Source organism: Rhinolophus hipposideros (assembly GCF_964194185.1).
Source record: "Rhinolophus hipposideros genome assembly, chromosome: 2".
Lineage (NCBI taxonomy): Eukaryota > Metazoa > Chordata > Mammalia > Chiroptera > Rhinolophidae > Rhinolophus > Rhinolophus hipposideros.
In genome coordinates, this window is record NC_138048.1 from 11,103,882 (window position 1) to 11,130,839 (window position 26,958).

Here is a 26,958-nt window from a genome sequence, read left to right on the forward strand (position 1 = left end):
TATTCTCTGCTGTGTTCTTGGTTCTTGCGTCTCTTCTGTTTTAATTTCTCTGACTTCTCAAATTACATGTGAAAATGTTGGTTTGATTATAGACATTTTCTATTCCATAGGAAAATTCCCAATATTCTTTTTAGAAATGAATAAAAAGCCATCAGATAGCACTACACCAAGATTGGAAAATAAAAGCAACAATAACAAAGTTAACGTAGTTCAGAAATCCTTTCTGAGTAATTGAAAAATGACTCCTTGCCAGCTAAAACAGGCACATCAAAAGCATGTACACTGTACTGTCATTAGGTGACACACTTGCGAAGATTTTTAATTACACATTACTTTTGTTTTTTAATTTTATACATTGTTTTCACTTATCAATTTCAATCATAATATAAATTACACCTTTATTTATCTTAGCACTTTCAAGATCATTATGACTTTCTTCTTAAAGTCAATCTTCGAAATGGCTCCAGCTTATTTTTAATAAAGATGAATAAAAACATCTTCAATTGCATGGATCTTTGAAAAAATTGCTTATTATATGATCAGATTAAATAAAATACAAATGGTTAGTAATCAGGAAAGCACAATAAAGCTACCTGCTGGGAGTCGTTTGATTTGAAAGCATCCTTCAAAATTTCAACAGCTCTTGATGGATCAACATATTTCCTTTTAGTACCAACAAGAAGTGCAAATAGATACCTCAGTTCACACATAAAAGGCAAATTCCGATGCTCCTAGTGGAGAAAAAAAAACACAAAAACCTTTAAATGAAGATTAACAAAATCTTACTGGTAAACAGGTATTCATTTTAGAACTAACCGAAAATTTAAGTAATACAATTAGGAATGAGCAGCACTCCTGCGTTGTAATTAAAGGAGAATGTTGGTGTCATGTAGAAGATTCAAAGAAATCAAGCACAAAACCAGAAAAGGACCTAAGCTAAACTCACAATTTTAGCATAAATGCAACATATTCATAGCAAATCATATCAATACCCAGCCAAGCGTATTCTCCTCATTCAAGTCTGTTTATTATAATCCTTTCATTCAGCAGGGCCCAGCTGCTGTTGACAGCAATAACAATCACCCTTCAGTGAGTGGTAACTATGTACCAGGCAATGTTTAAGTACTTTACCTCAATAAAACCATTTAAGCAAAAATCCCTACTCCTCCGTGAAGCCTTCCCAAGCCTCTGAAAGTCAATTCCTTCAAACCCCACATCTACTAAAATGAACGTCTTTCACGTAATCACCAACTGCCAATATCGTGTGAAGATCCTAATTATCAGACTAATGTTAGTTTAATAATTAGACTAGATCCTTATATTAGACTAATGAATCAACATCCTCATGTTCCTTTGAAATCTTACTTTTGTTTCTCAATAAGACTGTAAACTTCTCAAAGACAAGCACTTCTGTACCCCAGAACTTTCTGCTATACAAAGCAGGCATTCAATTCTTAACTGCTGATTAAACCAAACCCTCCAGAAAGAATAAAAACAATCCAATGTTATCAATCATGAACAATTTATTTTAAAACAGGAAGGAAACTTTTAAAAAGAATGTAATTCACATACCTTAGAAAAATTCTTTATGGTAACAAAAGCAGTACGTATAGTTAGATCTTGCAATAACAATTTTAACAGATAAAGTTTATATATTATTTAAATATTAAAAAATATTTCGAAGTTTGCAGGGCTGGCATTGTCAACATTATAAAATTGTAGGGGTGTGTGTGTGTGTGTGTGTGTGTGTGTGTGCATTGTTGCTGTTCGGACTAATATAATCAATACAGAAATACTTGCTCCCAGAATGCATTAAAAAAGAATCCTAAGAAACAGGTGTAAAGGAATAAAGTTGATCCCAAATATTTACCATTTGATTCCAAAACTGTGTATACCATTATAGTAATCACAAAGTGCATTGTCTGACATAAAAGTGCTAAGTATGGAAAACTTGGATTTTATTTAAGTATAATAAATTTCATCATAGATGATAAAAGTTAAATGAGATAGAAAACTAATCCATGATGTTTCTGTGGTATTTCCCAGTCTATAATTTCCCTATATAAATACATTTTAAAAGTGCAACTACTAAGAATTTTAATCCACAAAATAATTTCCATAAATATTCTTAATTTGCCAAGATCAATTTCTTCATTTATCACTATATCCAAAGTCAGTGCAGTTTTTTTGAGACACTCCTTGCCAACTAACAAAGATAAAATAAATGACTTGAAAATTAAGTGGAATTATGTTGAGAAGCATACATGAAAAGTAAAATACTTTTCTCTCAAGTCAATTCCGGTGGCTAGAAAATCTTTGTGAATTTCAAATGGCAAAATGTAAATGATGTTGAGTAGCTACTGCATTTGGCTAAATTATGAAAACAACACCACATATAGAAACCACACAAACACTGTATTTCTTTTTACAAACAGATTTATGAAGGTTTAACTGATGTTCAATATGCCGTACATTATAAAGTGTACAATTTAATGATTAGCTTCAGACATGTATATATTCATGAAAAGTATCACCACAATCAAGAGAACATACCTATCCGTCACCTCAAAAGTTTCTTCTTCACTCCTCATTCCTCTTCCTAATCATCCTCAGGCAACTATGGTCACTTTATATTTTCTAGAAATTTATATAAATCAAATCATACACTATGAACTTAGTTTTACTCTGGTTTCTTGCAATAGGCATAATTATTTTGAGCTTCACTTATGTAACTGTATGAATAATAACTCATTCTGTTTATTGCTCAGTGGTATTGTAATGGACACTTATCCATTAATCTGTTCCAGCTTTTGTGGATATTACTGTACATGTGTGGATATATGCTTCCATTTCTCTTGAGTAAAACCCTGGAGGGGTAGGGCTAGATTTTATAGATGTTTTAAAGAAACAACCAAACTGTTTTCCAAAGGCATTACACTATTTTATATTCTGGCAGTGTACTGAGAGTTCTAGGTCCACATTCTACAACACTCAGTAATATTTTTAACTTTAGTTATTCGAGTGGGTACACAGTAGCACCTCTAGTTTTAATTTGCATTTTCCTAAGGACATAATGTTGAACATCTTTTCATGTGGTTATTTATAATCTGAAGATCTTATTTGGTGAAGTATATCTTCAAATATTTTTGCCAATACATTAATAGGTTACTTGCCTTATTATTGAGTTATACAAATTCTGTATATATTCTACATACAATTCCTTTATCTGCTACATGTTTTGCCAATGTTTTCTTCCAGTGTGCGGCTTGCTTTTTCATTTTGTATGAATTTGTCAATGATCATGAGTTTATAATTTTTATAAAGTACAATTTATCAATTTTTTAAATGATTTGTGCCCTTTTATTGACTTAAGAAAATTTTTGAACCCAAGGCACTAAAATATTGTATGTTTTTTTCAATAATTTTTATAGGTTTATAGGTTCTTCTTTTTATATCTATAATCCATTATAATTTTCTGATCATATATAGGTTTCCAATGCTATCCTAAAGTAGTGTTTCTGTGAGATCTTTCCTAAGCTAAAATGGCATAAAGTGAAGAGTATCCTCTGCTTTCCGAAAGTTCGATTTATGCCACCTGACTTTGTTACAAAAGAACTACATTAGTATTGTAACGACTTTTTTTATAAAAGCAAAAATGCTCTTTGGATTTCTAAAGCAAGTATAGTGTCTCGTAAGAACTGAGGATTATTTTTCTGTCTGTGACACCATTAGTTTAAAAGAATTTCCTTTGCCCATTGAATTGTTTTGGCAACACCGATTAAAATCAATTTACCCTGTATGTGTAGGTCTATTTCTTGACTCATTCTGTTCATTTGCTCTATATGATTACCGTATTTTCCATGTATAGTGCGCTCCCATGTATAATGCACAACCACATTTTTGGCCCAAACTTCCAGGAAAAAAAAAATCTTTTGTTTTAATTTTTTTATTCAAATTTTTATTTGTTTATATTTAGATACTTGTTTCTTGTATTATAAAGGAATTTTAGCATTTATTTTTAACACATTATGGCACAATAAATTTTATTTAAAAAATTACGAAATACGAAAACAGACTCAAGGTACAAGAAATTTTATGTACCAGTAACAAATTTACAATTTACACGTCACAGAAGGTTAAGAACTCTTCGTCATTGCAAGCTCGACATAAATTCAACAAAACCGATTATCATATTCCAGGGTATTATTTTGCATACAGATATCGTTATTGATTTCTAGGTACACTTTTAACTCATAAGCATAAATAAAAGAATTAAAAACATTTATATAGATACAGAATTAGTACTACCCATGTATAATGCGCATACTTATTTTTCTCTCACAAATTTGAGCAAAAAAAGTGTACATTATACATGGCAAAATACGGTAACTTTTTGCCAATAACAGTGCCTTGATCACAGTAGCCTGACAATTACTCCTTTCTTTTAAAAATTGCTATGGCCATTCTACATATTTTGACTTTCCATATAAATTTTAGAATCAGTTTATCAATTTCTATGAAAAAGCTTCCTGGGATTATGAATGGGATTATATTGAATGAACAGATTAATTTGCTGACAATTGATACCTGAACAATATTGAATTTCCTGATTTATAAACATAGTATGTATCTATTTCTTTAATTTCTCAGCAATATTTTGTACTTTTCCATGTATCTTTTGTGTACTGTATCCCTAACAGTCCATACTTTACACTATTGTATAACAGTATTTTCAAAATTTAAATTCACAGTTGTATATTTCAAGTATTTAGAAATATAATTGATTTTTGTATGTTTGCCTTACATCATGTAACCTTGATAACTGATTTCTTGCTTCTAAGCATCTTCATTTTTTGTTGTTGTTAAAGCACCTGGAATTTTATACACAATCAAGTCATAAATATTAAAAAAAAAAAACAGCTTTATTTCTTCCTTTCCAATCTGCATGCTTATTCCTTTTTTTTTGCTTTATAGCACTGGTTAAGAACTCCAGTCTAATGTTTGACAGAAGTGGTAAGGGCTGATATCCTGCTTGTTCTTGATTTTTGGGGAAAACACATTCAGTCTTTCACCATTAAGTTTATATTAGTTGTAGATTTTTCATAAAAAATGAGCTTTATCACAGAGTAAGAAAGTTCCTACTTTTTGAGAGATGTTTGCCATAAATAGATATTAGCTTTTATCAAATCCTTTCTCTTCATCTATTAAGATGATCACGTGGTTTTTCTTCTTTAGTTTGTTATGTTAATGTGGTGACTTACAGATTTTTGAACACTAAACCAATCTTGCAGTCCTGGATAGACTTCACTTGCTAATAATGTATTATCCTATATATATGTATATAGCAGGATTCAATTTGCATCATCTACTACAACTTTTGTTTCTATATTCATAAGAATATTGATCTGTATTTTCCTTGAATATCTTTTTCTACTTTTGGTTTCAGGATAATACTGGGCTTACAGAATACGTTGGGAAGTTTTACCTCTTCAATTTTCTGGAAAACATTTAGAGAACCGCTATTATTTATTTCTCTAATGTTTGGAATAATTCACCAGTAAACTATTTTGCTATTAAATTTTTGGTGGTTGGGTTCTGAACTAAAAATCCAATTTTTAAAATATAGGGATGCTTACCTTAGGTTATTTTATCATCAGTGAGCTTCAATAGCTTGTGGTTTTTAAGATATTTATCTGTTGTTTATACTATTCCACTATTCTTTTTTATTATCTATGGAATATGCAGTGCTATCCCCCCTTTCATTCTTCATATAGGTAATTTATTTCTTCCTTCTTTTTTATTGCTCAGCCTACTCAGAAGTTCTTCAATTTTATGGATCGTCTTAAGTACCTTTTGATTCCATTAATTTTCTCTATTGTTTTTCTGATTTCTGTCATTGATTTATGCTCTTTATTATTCCCTTTCTTCTGCTTTCCAATCAATGTGCTTTTTACAACTAATTGTTGTTAATTTGAAACCATCCTTATTTTCTAATCAGGTGTTCTGTTCATATAGTTCCACTAACCACTGCTTTAGCTGCACCCCTCCAATTTTGATATATCATGTTTTAATTTTTATTCAGTTCAGAATATAATGAACTCTTTCTTTTGACTTGTTCTTTGTCCCTTGGGTTATTTAGAGGTGTGTTACTTAATTTCCAACTATCAGGGGGATTTTCTGGATATCTTTTTGTCAATTTCTAACTTCATTCCAGTCAGAAAACATACTTTGTATGCTTTGAATCCTTTAAAATGTATTGAGACTTGTAAATCCAGTCTCTGTTACTTCACCATGGCTAAAGACAGAAATTCCAGAATGCCTCTTTTATTTGTAAAATTCAAAATTCCTTAAGCTGAAGGGACACCTGGACATGCTTACCATGCCACTACAAGAAACAGATTTCTCTAGAAAGGTGCTGGTGATTGGATTTATATATTTCTCTAGCATTCAGTTGAACATTCCCATGACCCCCAAACTAGCTCTGGTACATAAGCATGGATATCACAATTGTTTAAGTAAGATCAGAAAACTAACTTGATCTTATTCAACATTTTGAAGAATATAAGAAATTAAAACTCTGTATAGTCCTAAAATCTAGGAATATAAAAGAAATATATGAATATGTAATTGGAAATAATAATTCTAAATAATGTTATGTAAATTATAAGTATACTCCAACAGAGACACCAGAAGAGAGGACCATTGATATTAACAAATTGTGATAAAGGGAGGCAATAATGCAGAAAGTTTCATTTAAATCTTATAATGACTGAAGGCAGTTTTGATCAATTAATTTCTCTGGAGGTATGAGAGGCTGTCAGTTATCTTGGTTCCCTTTTGAAAATGGTTTGTTTATCACCCTGACACTTTATGACTTAAAGATTGTAGCCTAAAAAGCTGGTTATAAATAGTTGTATTCCCACTACCTTGCTTTATAAACATTTCACGTTTGCAGAAAAACTAGTTTTCAAAATTATACCTTAAAAGAAAACCGTAATTTAATAATTTATCATTACTACTAACCATAGGTCACACAAATGCAATACTTTAATGAAACCTAAAACTAACTTCATCTTGACAAACAGTTCCCTTTAGGGCTATAATTTCTTTATGACAAGATCACTACTTACGCTCAGGCATATTATCTCTATATTATCACTATAATTAATTTTTTCCATTAAGTATGAATTTCTGCATGCAAATCAGTCCTATATTTTGAAAAGCTATAGTGAACAATATAATAACTAACAACAGTTGACACCTGCTACTTACTATGTACCAGGTACTTTTAAGCCCTTTACATGTTTTATCTCATTTAATTCTCACAGCAACTTGATAAAATAGTTGCTATTGTCATTGATACTTTTTATATAAGGAAACTGAGCAGATAAAGTAAGGTGATATGTCTTGCTTTAGGTCTGCTCCCAGAACTTAGGCAATGTGGCCCTGGTATCTGTGCGGCCACATTAGATTGCCTAACAATATTAATTTATAAAATAGATCACACTGCAAAGATAGCCAGTGCAAAACTAATCTTCTAAAGGGCTTATCTATAAAAACAAGTGAAAAAGAGACAAAGAAAGATCTTGAGCTGTAAATTGCAGCCTATAAAGTTTACTAAAATTGGACAGTCCAAAAAGAAAAAGAAAAAAGCACTTACCAAAGTTACACAAAAAAAACTAGTATAATACTTGACACGCAGGTGAAGAAAAGTTCATATTTATAACACACTGACAAAGAACAGAAAGTTACTACAGAAAGTAGCAGTAATTGAGATTAGTGGGTTGACTTCAAATTTGACACTGTTTCAGATTTGATGAGAGGCAAGTATCCCCCAAATAAACACAGATTAAAAAATGGAGAACTTCTGCTTAAAAATCTGAATTTCAAAATAATTTTATAATTTTACCTTTTGGTTTCGAGGTAAATCTTGAGCATTTGATGGAGGCTTGTAATTCAGAACTAATCTTCTAAATTCCAAAAGATTGAATAATGACTGAAAAAGAACAACAATTTAAAATAACCCAAGGGAAAATTCTATTAACAGAACTGTAAAAATATGAAACGTGATTTATTCTTGACAACTATACTACTTATCACAGAATTGTTGCAATTGACACAAGAAGTCCTATTTTTCTCTTGAGGAAAGTCAAATTTCTTATATTTTGACACACTATTCTTGATCATTAACAATATTTATTGTATTACAAGGCGGAAAATTATACATGGACAACTCAAAAAAAATTATGTGTTATATTAAAAGCTTTCTCTCTTTATATTTCTCCTAATATACAGTTTCCTCAAAATAAAAGTATACAAATGCAAAGTCTAGAACTTTTCAAACATACTATGTTCACTATAAGTTATCTAGAGGTATCAATTCTACAGAAACATAGTACAAATAAATTTATGATTCAGATGCTTGGTGATGGAGACAACGCAATTACATCTCATCTCTATGCTCAAGGAGACACGGAACTAGAAAGGAGATGGATACTTGAATATAACAATAGAAATGTGATTCAAAGATACAATAATCCTGATCATATAGAGTATAATGGCAGCAGATGAAAATGCCCACGGAAAGACTTCCTGGAGCTGATTTTTAAACTACAACTTAAAATTCATTAATGTCCTCATGAAGAATATTTGTTTAAAAACTGAAATAAAATACAATGGAAAATAACAGAACATATTATACACAGTAAATTTACCACAGAGTACTGTTTGTAAAATTTCATTGTAGATATTTTACATACGTGTACGTGTAAGGTGTTTTACAATGTAAAATGTATTCCTTTCTGTGGGTCAGTTTATAAAAGTTTGAAAGTCACTGTGTAGGAGGGGATAGTGTATTAAATCTAAGTAAAGATGGGTTAGCCAACTTGACAGAAGATTAAGGAGGCACCACAAATCAATAAGAAACCTTTTCTTTGAATTTTTTGAAAATTTGCAGGATCTTTTCAATCCCATACATCACTAGGGTGATAGAAGCTTCTTAAATCTTAATTTCAACATAAATGTGTTTCTTTTTGGTTCATTCATTCAATAATTACATAAAGGGCTCTTCTAATGTGTCAGACTACTATATTCTGGTCCAGAATAACCTAAAAGATGTGTTCTCTGCCCTCAGGATGCTTGTATTTTAGTCAACCTGGAATTGTATGATTTATGAGAGTACAGTGAAAATGAAAAGCTACTTAAAACAGAAAATACTTTAAAATTACAGTAAAAAAAACAAAACTTGAAGTGATCTTTAGACAAAGTTCTCTTTTCCTACCCACAATTTTCTAAGATGCAAAGCGTTAAGTTTTTCCATACTTCCAAAAGATAGTATATCAATACTTCAGTGTAATAACCCAATTTTTTCAAGGTTAGAAGTTACTTCTAGGTGTCTAGATTTCTCCAGAAGAAAAAATAATTCCAGTGCCTTATACTTGCCTATGTTAAGAGAGTGGTAAAGCCACACTACCAGTTAAGCAGCACTAATCTAAGATAAAATTTGAATTTAGTAAAATTACTTAAAATGTTAGAGGACAAACAAGTTTGTCCAGTTCATTCCCCATCCCAACAAAAAAACACCAAAAATTTGAAATGTAAAGTAAAAGCTAAGGTCAATAAATACCACTTGAGGTATAAATAGATGGACAACTCTTTCATATTTGAACTAAGAGATACTAAGATACTATGAAAACAAAAAGCAGTTATCCCCAAATCTATTAATATTAATTTAATTATTTTGAATGGGTCTTTCTTCCAATATGTGTGAAGAAATAAAGAGGACCTATTCTAAATAACAAACATTATTTGCAAGCGCTTGCTTTCTTCTTACGGTTCTCTATGAGAAGCTTCTCATTAACAAGCCTCATTTATTTGGCCATAACAGTGCAGCAATAGCATCTACTTGTGCAAATACAGGCAGCGAAGAATATTTATGAACATTCAGATCACAGCCTTAAAACTATGCTTCCTATTTTAAAATCAAGTCTAGATTATGAAATCTAGATTGGGCAATGAAATACAAAAATCCTTACTAATAGCACAAGTACGATACTGCCAGATAGTCTATTAAACGAATCTAAGAGAATCTAAGATAGAAAATAAAATTTTAGATACTGTTGGCATGTAAGTAAATAATTAATGCATAATCAAGGCTAGGAACAAAGATATTATTATAAATTTATGCTAATCCAGGTATTCCTTAATGTTTTAATGGCCTGAAAAACAAATAACATAGCATATTACTTACTAACTAATATATACTGTAGTATAGGTTGGTGCAAAAGTAATTGCGGTTTTTGCAATTTTTTTTTTTTTTTTTAACCTTTTAAACCTCAATTACTTTTGCACCAACCTAAATATATCAGAGTGAGGTATAAACGCAGGAAACCAAAGGAAATCGAACTGTATAGTATTATACACCAAGCAAAAAGGGGAACGGGGAGTTGAAAATTCTACCACTGAAGTAGGAAAAAAGTTAAAAATTCATATTAATAGGCTAGAAAACACAATTAACAACCTTGTAGAAAATGAACTAACCAGTTAGTTGCTTTAATATCATATGAAAGTTTATGCTGTCCTACATACAGACTGAGAAAGCTACTAAATGAAAAGGTGTTTTGAATACAAAAAGAAATGGCATACAGATCCAACGACTGAAAAAGTACTCATCAGGAACACCAAATGATAAGTTTACTATTCAACTGTATTAGGAAAATAAATACAAAACATTAATTTTCCTAATCAGTAATAAAGATTAAAAGCATGCTATTAGATACATAGATTGTTTTAAAGAGATTGTTTAATTCAAGATTTTGTAATCTGATGGGTAACATTACCAATATCTGAAATGGCAAAAAATTTGAAAATAGTCATATCATATAAAAGAGTTTAAAAAAAAAAAAGAAAACTAGTCAAAATTTAAAAGAGGATAAATATCTATGCATACTAACATGTTTCATTTTAGAAGAAGGGGCTCAAGAAACATTCCACTAAGGGCTTTCCAAGTTAGAAAGAAAATGTGTTATTAATCTATAAACTCCTCAAATAAATAAAATGCCTTCTTATATTAAAAATAGTATATAAATGACTATAATTCTACGAAAAACGTTTTCTATTATACATATAAAAATCTGATCTGACTCACACAAAAAAATCAGTTCTGGTTTCATATCTTGGTTACATTCTTCCCTAAATTTGCAGGGGAATACATATAGAAATATTTTCTTTCCACTCTAACAATTAGGGAGGGAGGAGAAATTAGTTTCAAGTAAGAAATGTATTTCAAGTAATTCGAAATAAGGCATAGGTCATGCTCTATTGTTAAAACTCCATACTGAGAGAGGAACAGAAGATGGGGAGTGCTACAATTTCCATACTACTTCTTTAGACAGAAAGGCATATTTAAAACCTTGCCTGCAGTTATGTTTCAAGTACCCAACTCCAAAGAAACACAACTCTAACCTACTTCCCATTTCTATCAAGCCCACCACGTGAGATCTGCAGAAACGTCCTTACCTGAATAACAGCACTAAACCAGCAAGTGTTGCCAACGTTCTTCAGTCCAACAGGAGCTCGGTCCTGCCTTTTTCTATCATAAGGGTTTCGAGAATCCCTCCAAACTTCCGTAGGTGTCCTCTTCAAACATGCTTTGTTTTCAGCTATGCTGGCTTCAAGAACCCTTAGTAATGGGGAGAAAATGATGAGAAAAATAGTATTAATTTAGTGCTGTACTCTGGGGAAATAGCACACCATAAACTACGGATTTTAATTACTTAAGCTCTGGATAATGTATCTGGGGACATAATATTTAAGGCTATATTTACTCAAGTAGAGGTTAGTTTTCTTTAAAAACATAGCAGTGGCAATGCCAACAGATCAAGAGAGACAACCTTTTTTTCCTAAGGAAAAAAAAAAGTCAAACACAAAGACAATGTTTATGATAGAAAGTACGATAAATTATGTTTCAATAAATTAGAGGTTTAATGCCAGGAATATGGCACCTAGATAAGTTCTGAAAAAAAATCACTGTTTTAAAGCACACATTTACAATATGACGAAATGACTGGTTTTTATAAAAATTACTTTGAATCATCAGGAAAACATTATAAACTGAAGAAACCGCATTTTTACGCCTCTGACCATTAATTGGCTTTTCTATAGAAAACATTAAGGCAAGTTCTAGGGTGCCTTTCAGTTCTAGAGATCTAGACTGACAGCTAAATAAAGGAAGACACTACTTATGTGTTCATTTCTTCACCCAAAAGCTTGCCGAGGGAAAACCTTAATGAAATAACTATCAGGATAACAAAAGATCAACCTCTTCACAATGAAATTACCCCCAGAATATCTTAAATATATCTAAACAAGGCAAGAATAATGCTGCTTTACTTAATGATGTTTTCTTGCAACAACATGCTGGAAAATCCTTATTCCCACATGTGAACTAACCAAGCATATTACCTGCTCAAGACATGTGTTACTTACTATTCTAAACAAGCATAAATAATATTCAGGTGTCATAACACATTGTGTGTTAATCACAAAAACCTCAGCCAAAATGAGTTTTTCTAACTTTTTGGCTTCTTGAGAAAATCTCATTCATGCTACATACACCATGTTTATCCTAAAGATTTTGCCCCACCAGATTACTGTCAAAATAATATAGCTACATTCCTTAATTATGAGGAAAAGGTAAATGACTCCTTTGTGTCTAACAGCACTATTTATAACAGGACAGTAAATACGATGCAGTAAGATTCCAAGTTACCATTACTTGAAATAACTCATGTGCATATAGGATGTAAAGTCTTTCTTTGGGAATGAAGCAACAAAACCACGTACTAAAAAACAAAGCAGGTAACAACAACATATTTTAAAATGTAAAGGTCAAAGTAAACTCACATATTTAAAAATAAACAGTTTACACCTCTGTCATTTTTAAGAGTGATCCAACATCAGCAGCCCTCTTTGCCTAATATTCAACTCTCAAATGCAACCTCAGCCCCTAAAGGCTTTTTCTCAAACTATTTACTAGAACTACTCGGAAGGTATTAATTAGACTGGGGCAGAACAAAAATCAGAATTTACCCAGGATATCCCACTGTTACCAGAAACAAGTTTGCAAGAACATAAGGGGGAGATAAAAGTCGAAGAGCCCATTGAGACTTCCTACTGTTCAAGTTGTACAGTTCACCATAAAGTAACATAATAATAATAATCAACTGAAACATACTGAATTTGTACAAGGCAACTAGTGTTTTCTTTTGAAAATTTTGTTCCCTTTGTAATGCGTATGTATTCCAAATAAAGGAACCTTATTTCTATCTTGGTAATGAGAGATGAATGAACTAAAACAAACGGTGAGTTTTGGAGAAAGCAGCAGCAATACCACAAACAGGAAAGAAGAATTAGCACCATGGTCACATAAGAGACGGGAGAGGCAAACATGTACTGCTGGGCATGCACGATAACCGCTAAAAAGAGAGTTCTAGAGCATATTCTAAAGTATAAACTGGTCAAACGTCTAAGAAAATTACACTCAATCCTGAATCTCCTGGTGGCTGAACTTGTACCATTATATGTATTTTAATGACTAATCATAATAAAATACAAATAAAAAACGCACCCTTCTTAATAATGCCAACAGGCCAGATAACATTTATCATAATGATTAGTTATGGAAAACTTGAGAATACTTAATTTCTACAAAATACACCCAATCTTCAAAAACTAAAATTTTTATGTCACATGAGGTAATAAAAAAAATGAGACTCAGCCTCAAGACCAGATTGAGTAAAAGTAGGTCTCATGCTCCCCTAAGTGTTAATATCCCAGCCCAAACCTACATCTAGACTCCTTGAGATAAGGATATTCATCTTATGCAAGAGCTGCTTAAGATGACTAAAACTCAGGAAGCTTTTCGTTGTTTTTTTTAATGTTTCCGTATAGTCAATTCCCTTACTCTCCTCTTTTACCTCTCTCCCACCAAAAAAATAAACTTCATATAAATTATGTAATATAAACATTACCTTCATGGAGTAAGATAGAGAAAGCTTTGTGGTTCCCTTGCCTACTCTCTCACCCAAAGGAGTTGGGAGAAGCTACTTTCTAGGACCAAGCAGCTTGCCTGCATTGTTTGTAGTATCCACAAAGGAAGTTGGAAGGGAAAGAAAGTCAAAGACACAAACTGCAGACACCATCTCCCCAGCATTACAGTGTACCTTTCTTTACAAGCTAAACTAGGTACAAACCATAATAACGGTTTGATTAGGGCTCAAGAGATACATGCTCATGGCTCTCTTCAAAGTCACCTATGATATGAAAATAAAAGTATCCATTTCCTAAATCATATTTATATTTCATACACACACACACACACACACACACACACAAATATACTGGGGGTGCCCCAGAAATGTATACAAGCGGACACTTTGGTCAGCGTTGCTGAAGCAGTAATTCGTTGTAATCAGAAGTGTCTGGACGCTGATGGAAACCACTTTGAGCACCTCTTGTAATTGCAGAAGTCAAACATGACTTGTATTCATCTTTTGTTATCGGTATATACTAAGTACACGTATTACAATTTTAATAATTTTTCCTTTCTTAAAATGTATATACATTTTTTTGGCACTGTGTGTGTGTATGTGCACACACACACACATAAAATGAAATATTCATGTAACTCAATTCAGTCATATGGTAGATATAATCAGTCATTATAACAAAAGTATGGTTTAAAAAAATAAATTTATTATAAAATTCTTTAATCATATCATATGGTTAAAGAATTATGGTACAAAGAGATGGTGGATTAAAGAATGCCATGACTTTGTAATCTCCTTGATTTAGAGATTACACACATTCAGTTTTGATACACCAGGGACTAAAAACGAGCTCCAGTAGGTTTCTTCCTATTACCTCCTCTTGGCTCTAAAGGACTTTATTAACATTCTATCACACTGCACCAAAAATATGTTAATCAATCACTCTCTCCTCAGCATCTGGAGAGAAGAAGCACAGATTCGTTTCATCCTTAGAGCACACATGATAAATAGTAGTGTTTAAAGTAAATGGATGATTAACATATTAGATGCTGCCACCTCTTTGTTATTTTCTTTTTTTAAGGAAATACCAGTACTACTCTATTCCCAAACCCAGTTCCTTTCTACAGTTCAGTACTAGCATAATGAATAAGCTTTCTATAAAGCTAAGTCCTACCTAACGGTTCCTTCCCTGGCCTCACCAAAGTAAAGCCAGTGGTACCATTTAATAGCTGGGCTTTGAGGTACAAAGCATGCAAGAGCTACATTGCAGGTATTAAGGTTGCCAGCAGAGGGAGAGGAAAAAATAAATAAACAACACTGCAAACCTCAAACAGCTCCGAAACAGATTATACCAAAATGTAGCATGCTGAGAGGCAACCTGAAAAGACACAAATCAAAAACTAAGCCCCGCTACACTTCACATGCTTTCTTTTCTTCCCAACACTAGTCATTACTATGGCATTCAGTAACATAAAAAGATCACAAAATGTTTTGCTGTTTCTCTTCCTTTCACACATTACACTGAAAGTTAAAACCACCTACTTATGATAAATGTTCGTCTCATTAAAATTTTTATTGTGGTTTTTTTCTTTTTTTGCTTTTTTTGATTGTTATTTAAATTGCATTATAGCAATAATATTGAAAACACCCCATTTAGATTATCTAAGTCCATTTTGGGGAAGCAACGTACTGAAAAACAAACATTTCATTTAAGCTGAAGAAGGGAAGAAAGAAAGGAAGGAAGGGGGGAGGAAGGGGAAGGAAGAAAAGAAAGAAGAGAGGGAGGGAGGATCATGTTGATTTTCTTAAAAAAAAAAAAAAAATCTACTGGAATTTTGATTGTGCTCACCCAAAACCCGTAAGTAAATTTAAGGAAAACTGACTACTTTTCACAATGTTCAGTCTTCCAATTTGTGAAAGAGAACATATTTTCAACTATTAAATATTCATTAATATATCTCAATGATATTTAATAATTTTCTTCATGAAGTTCTTGTACATTCCTTATTAAATTTATTCCTGGTCTTTAATAGTGTTATGTGTTATAAATGAAAACTTTTTAAAACTTTACCTTCTCACTCTGTCTTATACATAGAAATATAACTTTTGTATATTATCAATCAACATAGATAAACACATTCTTTTATTGTTGGTAGGAGTACTTTATTGCGGGATAATGTACACAAATCTTAAGTAAACAGGTCAGTGACATTTTCTACCTATGTATATACCCATATATAGAGAACATTTCTATTCCAGAAAATTCTCTCATGCCATTTTTCAGCCAGCAGTGTCTTCTCCATTTCTCAGATAATCACCATTTTGACTTCTAGCACCATAAATTAGTTTTGCCTGTACTTAAACTTATCACATAAATGGAATCACACAGCAGTTATCCTTCTACATCAAGTTTCTCACTCAACATGTTGCTTTGAGGATTCCTCCACATTCTTCCAAGTACCAGGAAAATGCTTTCCATTATGTTGCTTAGTATTGCACTGAGTGAATATACCACCATTATTTACTATTCTGCTCTTATGGCTATTTGGTTGTTCGCAGTTTTTAATTATAATCAATAAAGCTACTACTCTGCACTCCTTTCCCAAGTGTCTATACCTAGGAGTGGAAATACTAAGTCCTAGCATAGTATATGTTGAAATTCATTAGAAATTCCCAGTTTCCCAAAGTGGTTATACCATCACACATCCTACCAACAATGTATGACAGTTCTAGTTGCTGCACATGCTCATCAACACTTGGTACAATAGTACCTTGGTTTTCGAACGTCTCCGTTGATGAACATTTTGGTTTACCAATGCTGTAAACCCAGAAGTAAATGCTTCAGTTTTTTAACATGACTTGGAAGTGGAACACATCGCGTGGCTTCCGCTGAGTGCAAGATCCTGAGGCCTAGCTGTCAGCTGTTTTTGAATGTTTCAGAACTCAAACGGTCTTCCGGAACAGATTATGTTACAAAACCAAAGTACCACTGTTTTATTGTCTTTTTCACGTTAGCCACGGGGATGCACAGTGGTGCCTGGATCTAACGAGAGGGCTCCTCGAGCCTGCACCGCCCAGATTGCCACCACTGCTGCAATCCATCAGCGTACTCAACATGGCAACACATCCACAATCCTACAGAGCACAAAGAAAGGGACTTTGTTTCTGACACAGAGGCTACCACTGCATGTCAGACATATGAGTACTGCCAAAGTTGATCTTTTTTCTCATGGTGAGGGAGGCCGCACTGTCCAGGCTGTGGCTCCTGCCCACTCTTGGCTGACTGACCACATCAGACCTTTGACCACTTTCCCCTCCATTCCATCCAGCCTTTCTTAGGACTATTAGTGGTTCCTCACAGCTGCTGACACTTTTTCAAGTTACAGTATTGCTGTTCAAGTCTCATCACCCAACTCTAGCCACACAGCCTTGTGGCCCTTGAAACTAATCTGTTTCATATTTGCAACTTTTATAAGCCCTTGTAATCTTACAATGGTGCATTTTTTTGTCATAAAAACCACTCAAAAATGGAAGGATAGTCGAAGTATTCAATAGACCTTCTGTGCTTCCTACCACTTATGGGCAAAAGGTATCACTGAGCCTTAGAATTATCCTCATAAATCAGCTTAATTTAAAAAGATTTGCAATTGCCTCCCTCAACTACTCCTGCTCCACACACCTTCCTAAGGCAATTCCCCCTCACAGCTACTTCCCAGGTAATGGTGAGGATGAAAAGGGTGGGAGTTATGGGGAGCTATGTTAAAAATTCAGAATTCCGCCTTAACCATTTCTGAACATGCTTTTTCATTCCCCTAACGTCAACTCTAGGCTGTTCTGGTTGATAAACGTGCCAGGTGGCTCCCAGACTTAATTCCATTTCAGACACCTGGATTTCCTTGTGGCACTGAACGGTCTTAGAGCATAACGATAATAATTAGTTGGTTGACTACACTGCTCATCCAGTTCCTCTACAGTGGCCCATGTTGGCCAAAGTGGGAGGCAAAACTGGGCCCTGTAAATTTTATTAAAGTTCCTTTGATTCTCTTACATCCACCCTTCTGGATGAAAGGTGGGGTGCAAGTAGGCCATTATGGCAAAAAGGTGAAATTATAACTAATGGAATGGGAGATACTGATTTTGTAGCAGTGGAGGCAGTAAAAGTATCCCGTATCTAGAGGGATGGGAGATATGGGGACAGGAGAGAGATTAATAATCTTTGTCTTTCAGAAGTGCCCTTGGAGCCCAAATCACAAGGAAAAATGTCCTGGTGAGACCACTTCACACTGTTTCACTCAGTATAGAATTCTGGCAGTTATTTTGCTTCCATTCATTGAAAATCACTTTATTATTTTCATGTGTCTTATTGTTGTGTCAATTTGTGCCATTTGTCACTTTGACTGTCACTATTTTTGGGACAAGTCCACTTTCTTCCTCTGAGTACTTTAAAGATTTTCTTAGTCTTACGTATTCTGTGATCACTATAATGAATCTAAGTGCTGGTTTCGTTTAATTTTCCCGATGGGATTTGTTGGGCTTCAGGAATTTACAGATTATTTTTTTACTTCTGAAAAATTCTCAGTGATTATCTTTTTAAATGTTGCCTCTGATCATTCTCTCTCCTTCTATGCCGTGTTTCCCCGAAAGTAAGACCTAGCCAGACAATCAGCTCTAATGCGTCTTTTGGAGCAAAACCGAATACAAGACCCGGTCTTATATTATAGTAAAATAAGACAGGGTCTCATATTAATTTTTGCTCCAAAAGACGCAGTAGAGCTGATTGTCCGGCTAGGTCTTATTTTCAGGGAAACAGGGTAATACCAATTAATGTTAGATTTATTCACTTTATTTTCCATATCTTTCAAACTTTTTTTGTTTTTTTTTAGCTGTTACAGGTTGGACGATTTCTTTTTATATATCTTTTAGTCTACTAATGTGTTCTTTAGCTATTTCTAATGTGCTATTAAGCCTGTGTTCTGTTTTTTTAATCTTTAGTAATTTTAATTTCCAAAAGATATTTTTAGTTCCTTTCCAAATGTGTTAGGTCATATTTTCATTTATTTCCTTTAAAAGCTAACATAGTTCTATCAATCACAATATCTACACAAATGGGTGCATTTCTGCTGCCTATAATTTTTGCTGATTCTCACAGCAACGTTTTTTCCAAGTATGCTTGATAATTTTAACTGGTAGGGCTTGTACAGCTTCAGAAGTTACTAAAGTGGATTCTTTGAGGCCAAGGATAAAGACACTTTCATACAGAATATATTTTTGATTCTGTCAAGACCTACAGACAACACCAATATAACATCTTTTAAAACTAAATCCCCAAGTTAAGATTTACTGGACCACGAAAGTGACACAGATTTCAGCTGCAAAATCATGGTACTTCTTCTCAGGGGCAAGTCTCATCACCTCCAATAGCACCCCTCAGAGCCAAGGCAACTATCTTTATCATACTCTAGGAGTTTTGAAGGGAGGGGAGATAAATTATCATTTTACCCTTACTGTGAATAAGTCATCCCTTGGCATAGCCACTTAATGAAGGGAATGAGCTCCTGTTAAAGCTCCCCACCTTACATAGAAGATGGCCTGAGACTACTTCTCCCCACATTCTAAAAGGATATCAATAACCCAAATTTAAGTTTATACCAACAAGCAAATTCACCATGTCAAGAAATAAAATTTCAGTGTCCAAACTTACTTCTTTACACTCCTTCTTTTACTTTGATTTTAGTCTTTATTATCTTAACAATTTTGTAATACTTTTAAGATCTTCATAAATTTTATACCCAACAGAAACAATATATTCTGGCTGTTTCCACTAGAAAAATGTATCTTATTTTACCGTATTTCTTGAAACAGATGAAGGTGTGCTCTTTTTAACAATTCCAACTAAAACCTAGCCTTACCTTCTACCAAGCTTGTTCAAAGTCATTACATGAGGCAAGCCATTTTCACAAGAAATATGCCATAGACACAAACCAGTTACAATGTAGTTTATTAGCAAATTTCAACTATCCATACTCTATTTGTTCTCGATCTAAGCAATGACAACCAAGAGATAATTATAAATACATCCAATCCTAAAACTAAGGAGAAATTACACTAAGAAGTACAATTTAAAAATGTTCAACTTAAGAAATTACACCATGAAATTTATGGTACTGTAAGATGTGAGATGTAAAAAAGATAGGCTTTATCTCATCTAATTATATACAATACTATAGTATTCCAAATGTGTGAATTCATACTCAGTACACCATTGAAATATAACTATAGTCAAATGATTCTAGGATTTAATTTGGCAAGATTTCATCATATGAACTTGCATTATGAACAAACAGTTAAATTTCCTTTTAAGCATGATATATCAAACTTTTCCTTTAAAATGCATAATTTTTCCTTGGGAACTTAATTCTCAAGCCTTAATAAGTATCAGGAACAAACACATCTTTGCCAAAAGTTTACCTGGAATTCTCACATTCCCTTTTTTCTAATACAATGTAATTTACGTATATGCTCATTAACTGCACATTTTACTCTTAACATGTTTTAAAGCTATAAATTATAAAATCTACATACCAAGAAAGCATTACATTTTTCAACAGTATATTAGTGATTTTTTACTTCTACCAAGTATAATTTTATGTAAAATTACACTATTCCAAATCTCTGCAATGTTATGTACAATAAAAATATTTATGAAGTATTTATTATTTTTAAAGTGCATTAAAAATTAAAAGACCATGAATAAAAAAGAGCATTATCTTAAGAGATTCCCCCCATCCCCTTGGGACAAAAATGAGTATCTAAAACAATATGTAACATATACATTAAACTTAATAACAGATTAAGAAAACTGCTGATGCTATTTGATATATGTTTGCAGACTTTTAAAATTTGTATTCTAATATAAATTCATATAAACAAAAACATGCATATGCTTTCTAAAATAATATTTGTATCACAATATATGTTCTATTTTATAACCTCTTTTTCACATAATAGATATTCAGTCCCCTTAAATACGAAATCCAATTCATGTATTTCATGTTTAAAACATTTCTTATAAAAGTTTAAGTATTATCAAGTTTTATAATTATCACAATTATTTCATTCCAGTATTTTTAAAGACAAAAATTAATTTGATAATTTCTTCAAATCCTTTACAAAATAAGTCTAATTAAAATGTCTAAAGATAGTCTTTGCCTTTTTGGTTTTCTTTGAAAAATTACTGGCATTAAATGATATTAACCACAACTAAAGAGGATAATAGATTTTAATTAAGTCTTTCCATGTTAATATAATGTCTTACAAGGTAGTTTCCACAGTAACATTCAAAGACATTTACAAGTATTACTAGGAAAAAATGTGCCTTTGTTAAACATAGCATTTTGAGACATCTCCTACCCATGGAGTAATTTCAGATCATTTAGAAGGAAATATACTATTGATATTGTGCCAAAGGAACTTAATCTGAGTGCGTTGGTACGGTTTGCTACCAACCTGTTTTTGCAGAACACAGGAGTTGTAAGGCCCATTTCAGCTATGTACTCCTGGAAAAATCATTCATTTAACCTCTTAAAAGATAAATTTCTCCTTCAGCAAGAGAGTTGTCAATGTCTCCAAAGAGTTGTTTAGAAGATTACATGTTACTTATAATTTAAATACATTTAAAAAAAATGAGCACCGTTTTGTGATAAAAATCAAATTTTATTTTTTTAACTCTTTGGTGGATCAAATCGTTTCAAACTAAAATGCTTTGGCTATTAAATCAAAAGATGCATTCTATCACACATTTTGGGATCTTGCCAATTTCTTTAAAAAAAAACAAAACACCTATAAATGTACTATCACATTATAGATTAGAGTTTGGCAAACTATGGGCCATGAGCCAAATCCAGCTGGCCGACTATTTTGGTAAATCAAGATTTATTGGAACACAGTCACACTCATTAAATTACACATTATCTGTGGCTGCTTTTGCACTACAACAGCAGAGTGGAGTAACTGTGACATAAACCATATGGCCAACAAAGCCAAAAATATTTACTACAGGCTCTTTACAGAAAAGGTTTTCTGACATCTGCTATAAAAGGCTATAAATTGAGTCGGACAATCTACCCAAAAGGGATTAAGGGAAGAAAAAAAAAAAAATCAAAGAAATATTAAAGGGTATATCTAAACTTAGTGCCCCATAATGCCACTTCAAAATCTTAAAAATCTAGCAAGCTTTAAATGCAACTGGAACTAGAATATGAAAATTTTGGTTACATAAAATATAAAAACAATACTGAAGCATATCCATAGTTACTTTGAATAACAAAATACATCTTTGTGCCTCTTGAAATGAAAGCCAATTACTGTTTCCATTAGAAAGCATACTTGTATTGACTTACACAAATGACGGTGTTTACCTGCTAATGGCTTGCTCCTCATCAGTTATTCCAGTCTCCCTGAATGCCCTGTTTGATTCCGCCAAACTCAGGGCAATTGCCCTCTGAAGGTCATCTTTATCATCTCCAGTGAGATCAATCACATCTGAAAAGCAAAACTATCTTTCTCAAAATCAAAAGTCAAACAAAATGAAGGTAGTTCGCATCATGGAGATTTTATACCCAACATCCCCTTTCAAATCAAAGTCAGCACCAGTTTGATTCTATGTAAGAGCCTCTCTGAAGAGATTGCAAATCGACTGTAAATTGGTTATACTTCAAAACTGAATGTTCTTCTCTAAAATACATGTAAAGCAATAAGAACCTATTTTTCATTGCAAAGGAATCTCAATATTTACTACAAAGTCTCTGATTAAAAGTTAATAAGCAGAAAACTGCTAAAAACAATTTTTTACCAACAAAAATTGCAATCAACATAATTAAACATTTACATTTAGGCTTTAGGAATTTAACCCAAATACACACACACTACAGTTCATCCATACTATTCATCTTTTGTTATCGGTATATATTGAGTATTACAATTTTAATACAGTTTTTTCCTTTCTTAAAATGTGTATACATTTTTTGGTACCCTCTATATATGTTTATATATACATTATTTTTTAAGTCTGGAAGTGAATCAAACTGTTAACTTTGATGAGGAGAGTTAGGGGAGAAAAAAGCATAAGGATCTTTCATTTTCTATATTAAACACTTCTGTACCCTCTGAAATATTTAATAAACATGCACTTCTTTTAATTTTAAAAAAGGATTTCATTTCACAAAAAGAAATATACAAATAAATGATACTATTTTCTTTTTTAATAAAAGAAAATAGGCTTAATGCTGTAAAAATTCTTTTTCCAAAGAATAAAGGCTATAACTATTACCATCTTCAGGAAAAAAAAAAACAACACTTTTTAATCCAATTTTTCAATATAAACTGGTCAATTTCTATAACGAAAAAGATGCCAATAACATCCCATTAAAATTTAAATCATAGGAACCATATGTTGCTACTTAGAAGATTAAAAAACAGTAGGATGAGAAAGTATAGCTTGTTACTGCCTTATCTTTCCGTGGTTGAGAGTATGCTTATATTTTAGACAGGTTTTGCATTAATTTATTTGTATTTGAGACCCACGTTAAAAAAAATAATCCTTTCTTTGTAATTTTGGTACGTTACAAAAGAGAAACAAACAAAATGGGTAGGGGATGGGAGGATAGGCACTTGCATTTTACCATCTGGCTTTGGGTTTTATACACATACTAATTAGAAAAGACTATCCCATAGTTAATGAGCAAGAATTAATGTATATTGACAGTTTCAAGAGTCTACTTCTATTGTTGTCCACACTTTTTCTCCAAACAGTAGCTTACAAAAATACTAAAAATATGAAAAATAATAGTTACCTATGGAAGGTGTTTTTTAAATATCCTTAGTATAATAAACCTCACAAAAATGTACTAAGTAGGGTCCAAATAAATTCCATCAACTATAACATAGAATAGTTATACAGCAAGGAAACCAAAATGATGGAGCACCCTGCACATAGCAGCAGCCACAGGTTTCCTAAGTCTGGCTTACAAAGTCCAAGTCCACCTAGACCACAACTGTCCAGTACAACATAAATATTGATGAAGCAGCAGCTACGAGGACAGAGAGGCAGGAAAGGGCCTAATAAAAATGATGCCCATCATGGTCATTAAATAATGACTATAACTTGGGAAAGTAAAGAGAGAATAATGAAACTAAAGGAATTTGAAAAGCTCAAAGAAGCAGAAAAACAGGTTTTGGTGATATGATCAATTAGCCCTCAGACTCAATTCTCCCATCCTCCTAGTATGCTTTCTTCAACTACAGAATATGGGAAGATGAAAACAAATCTATTTTCCCGATTCACTTGTGGTTCAAGTTCTGGATAGAATTTAGGTTCTAACAACTGGATGCACTCATATGAGATTTGGAAGGCAGCAGTGAAGGGGAAGCGATTATCCTGCTGCTTTGGGCTGTTTTCTCCAACATGACTGAACAGATGTGGGGTGTTCCCTGGTAGCATTCCAGTGTCCAATGTCTAGTTTCAGGGATGTCAAGATATAGAGAGAAGTGATGACTAAACTCTGTACTCCAATGCCCAGCCCCACCTCAGTGGCAGTTACTGAACCTGGCTGCTTGTTCCTTGGGCTACAGCTACAAAGGCATGTTCTTGAACTCGGTGGTCCCACAGGCAGCCTCCCACTTCACTACGTTCCTGACTGGGGCAGAGGGAGTAGCTTCCCTGGCTGGCCAGTCCTGCAAGAACCTGGGAGTCATTTCAGAAGGCTGAGCTGCAAATCCCTCCTCCAGTTCTTCCAGTGATTACTGAAGAACCAAAGCCCATTTTAAATTTAAACCGCAATGATATACCAGCTCATACCAGTCAGAATGGCTATTAACAAAAAGTCAACAGACAAGTGCTGGCAAGGATGTGGAGAAAAGGGAACCCTTGTGCACTGTTGGTGGGACTGCAAACTGGTGCAGCCACTATGGAAAACAGTATGGAGGTTCTTCAAAAAACTAAAAATAGAACTACCTTATGATCCAGCAATTCCATTTTGGGGTATTTACCCAAATAAAACAAAAACACTATTAATAAACGTACCCCTACATTCACTGCAACATTATTTACAATAGCCAAGATATGGAAGCACCTTAGGTGTCCCCACTGATAGATGAATGGATAAAGAAGAGGTGGTACATATATACAATGCAATTTTACTCAACCATAAAAAGAACGAAATCTTGCCAATTTCAACAACATGGATGTTCTAGAGGGGATTATGCTAAGTGAAAGTCAGAGAAAGACAAATACGATATGATCTCACTTATATGTGAAATCTAAAAACAAAACAAACAAAAACAGACTCACAGAAACAGAGACCAAAGGGATAGTTATCAGAAGGGAGAAGGGGGGGAGGGATGGGTGAAAAGGAGAAGGGAAATGTAGTCAATAATATTGTGATAACTTTACACAGTGACAGATGATTGATTACTAGAATTAGTGGGGTGATCACATTGTAAGGTATAAAAATGTCAGATCACTATATTGTACACCTGAAACTAATATAACCAGGATAAGACTGCATACCAATTATGCTTAAAAATAAACAAACAAATAAATAAATAACCTCTTGACTGACAAGTAAATGAAACTGGCTAAAGCAGGAAACTCATTTAGAAATAGCAACAACTTACAGTTAGAGCTTTTCATAATTTATCAATTGTAACTCAAGCAACACAAAAGCAAATAACAAGGCAAGATGTTTTTAACTGTATTTCACAAATGAGATAACAGAAATTGTAAGAAATGACATAAAACATTATAAGAATAAAAAATGGTAGCTAGGCTTGAATTTAAGTCTTCTAACTATTAAATCAAGAGGTCTTTCCTCCATACTAGCAGTCCTCCAAATGTGGTCTCTGGATCCTTGTGGATCCCTACGACCATATGAGAGAAGGGGGTTCCTGAAATAAAAAGTATTCTCATAATAATAGTCACGTTATTTGTCTATTCTACTGTGATCACATTTGCACTGATGATGTAAAACAACAGTGCCTAAAACTTCTGCATCGCAGTACAAATCAAGGCGGGGGTACCAAGTTGTGTGAGCAATTCATTGAATTACAACGAGGCACATGCGTTATTGTTTTTAAGAAGCCATTTTCTCCTAAGTCCTAGACAGAAAAAGGAAAGTTGATTTTATTAAATCGAAACACAGACTTACTTATTCTTTAATGTATCAAAAACAGGAAGTACTTCGGTCCTACATGCAAAGGACACTGTTGTTGAAGAAGAAATACTAGCGTAGGGCTTGAGGTGCAAGCAAAACTGGTTGGTTTTTTTCATGGAACACTAGTTTTACTTGAAAGAACACTGAAAAACTGCAAACTATGATTATTCAGACTTCAGTGTTTGGTAGACATTTTCTCAAAAATAAAGTGAGCCTGTCACTTGGAGAACAAATAAGAGTATTTGTTGCCATTGATTAGTATGAAATTTTCAAGCAAAAATAGGAACTTTATTAAACTTCTTTCCACCACTACAAGCTTGGTAGCTTCCCAATACTTAAAGGCTTTTCTGATGAAATCAAGTGATATTAACGATTTCAATTTGTTTTACAATATTAACGTTCTTCCAACATTTTGAAAGCAATCTTTTCCAAAGTACCAGTGCATGGTGTTAGAAAATCATGTGTGGGTAACTACCGAGCCAAGAGACAAAGACGCTGGGAGCAACTTGCGTTCCAGTACTTGGTCTTTGACCCTGGTTCTTGACGCAGAGCTCAAAAATCACTTGGTATTTCCTGGGTAATAGGAGCATCTTGTGCTAATGAGGTGACTCCTGGTGGGCTCCTATAGAGCTTCCAGATGGGCCCTGGTCACCAGAAAGACCAAGTCATGATGAAAACCTTGTAACTTTGAGCCCCACCTC

General features: G+C 33.2%; 1 protein-coding gene across 3 annotated transcripts in view; it reads right to left on the reverse strand.

Moving 5' to 3' along the window:
- Window positions 1-26,958, reverse strand: part of USP25 (ubiquitin specific peptidase 25) — a 114,665-nt gene that overhangs the window by 56,271 nt on the left and 31,436 nt on the right. For all 3 annotated transcript variants that reach the window (XM_081062933.1, XM_081062935.1, XM_081062934.1), the window contains exons 4-7: window positions 22,466-22,589; window positions 11,518-11,680; window positions 7,910-7,996; window positions 594-731 (exon numbers count right to left, since the gene is read on the reverse strand). In XM_081062933.1, the coding sequence (XP_080919059.1) occupies window positions 594-731; window positions 7,910-7,996; window positions 11,518-11,680; window positions 22,466-22,589 (512 nt within the window). The remainder of the gene's footprint in view (window positions 1-593; window positions 732-7,909; window positions 7,997-11,517; window positions 11,681-22,465; window positions 22,590-26,958) is intronic.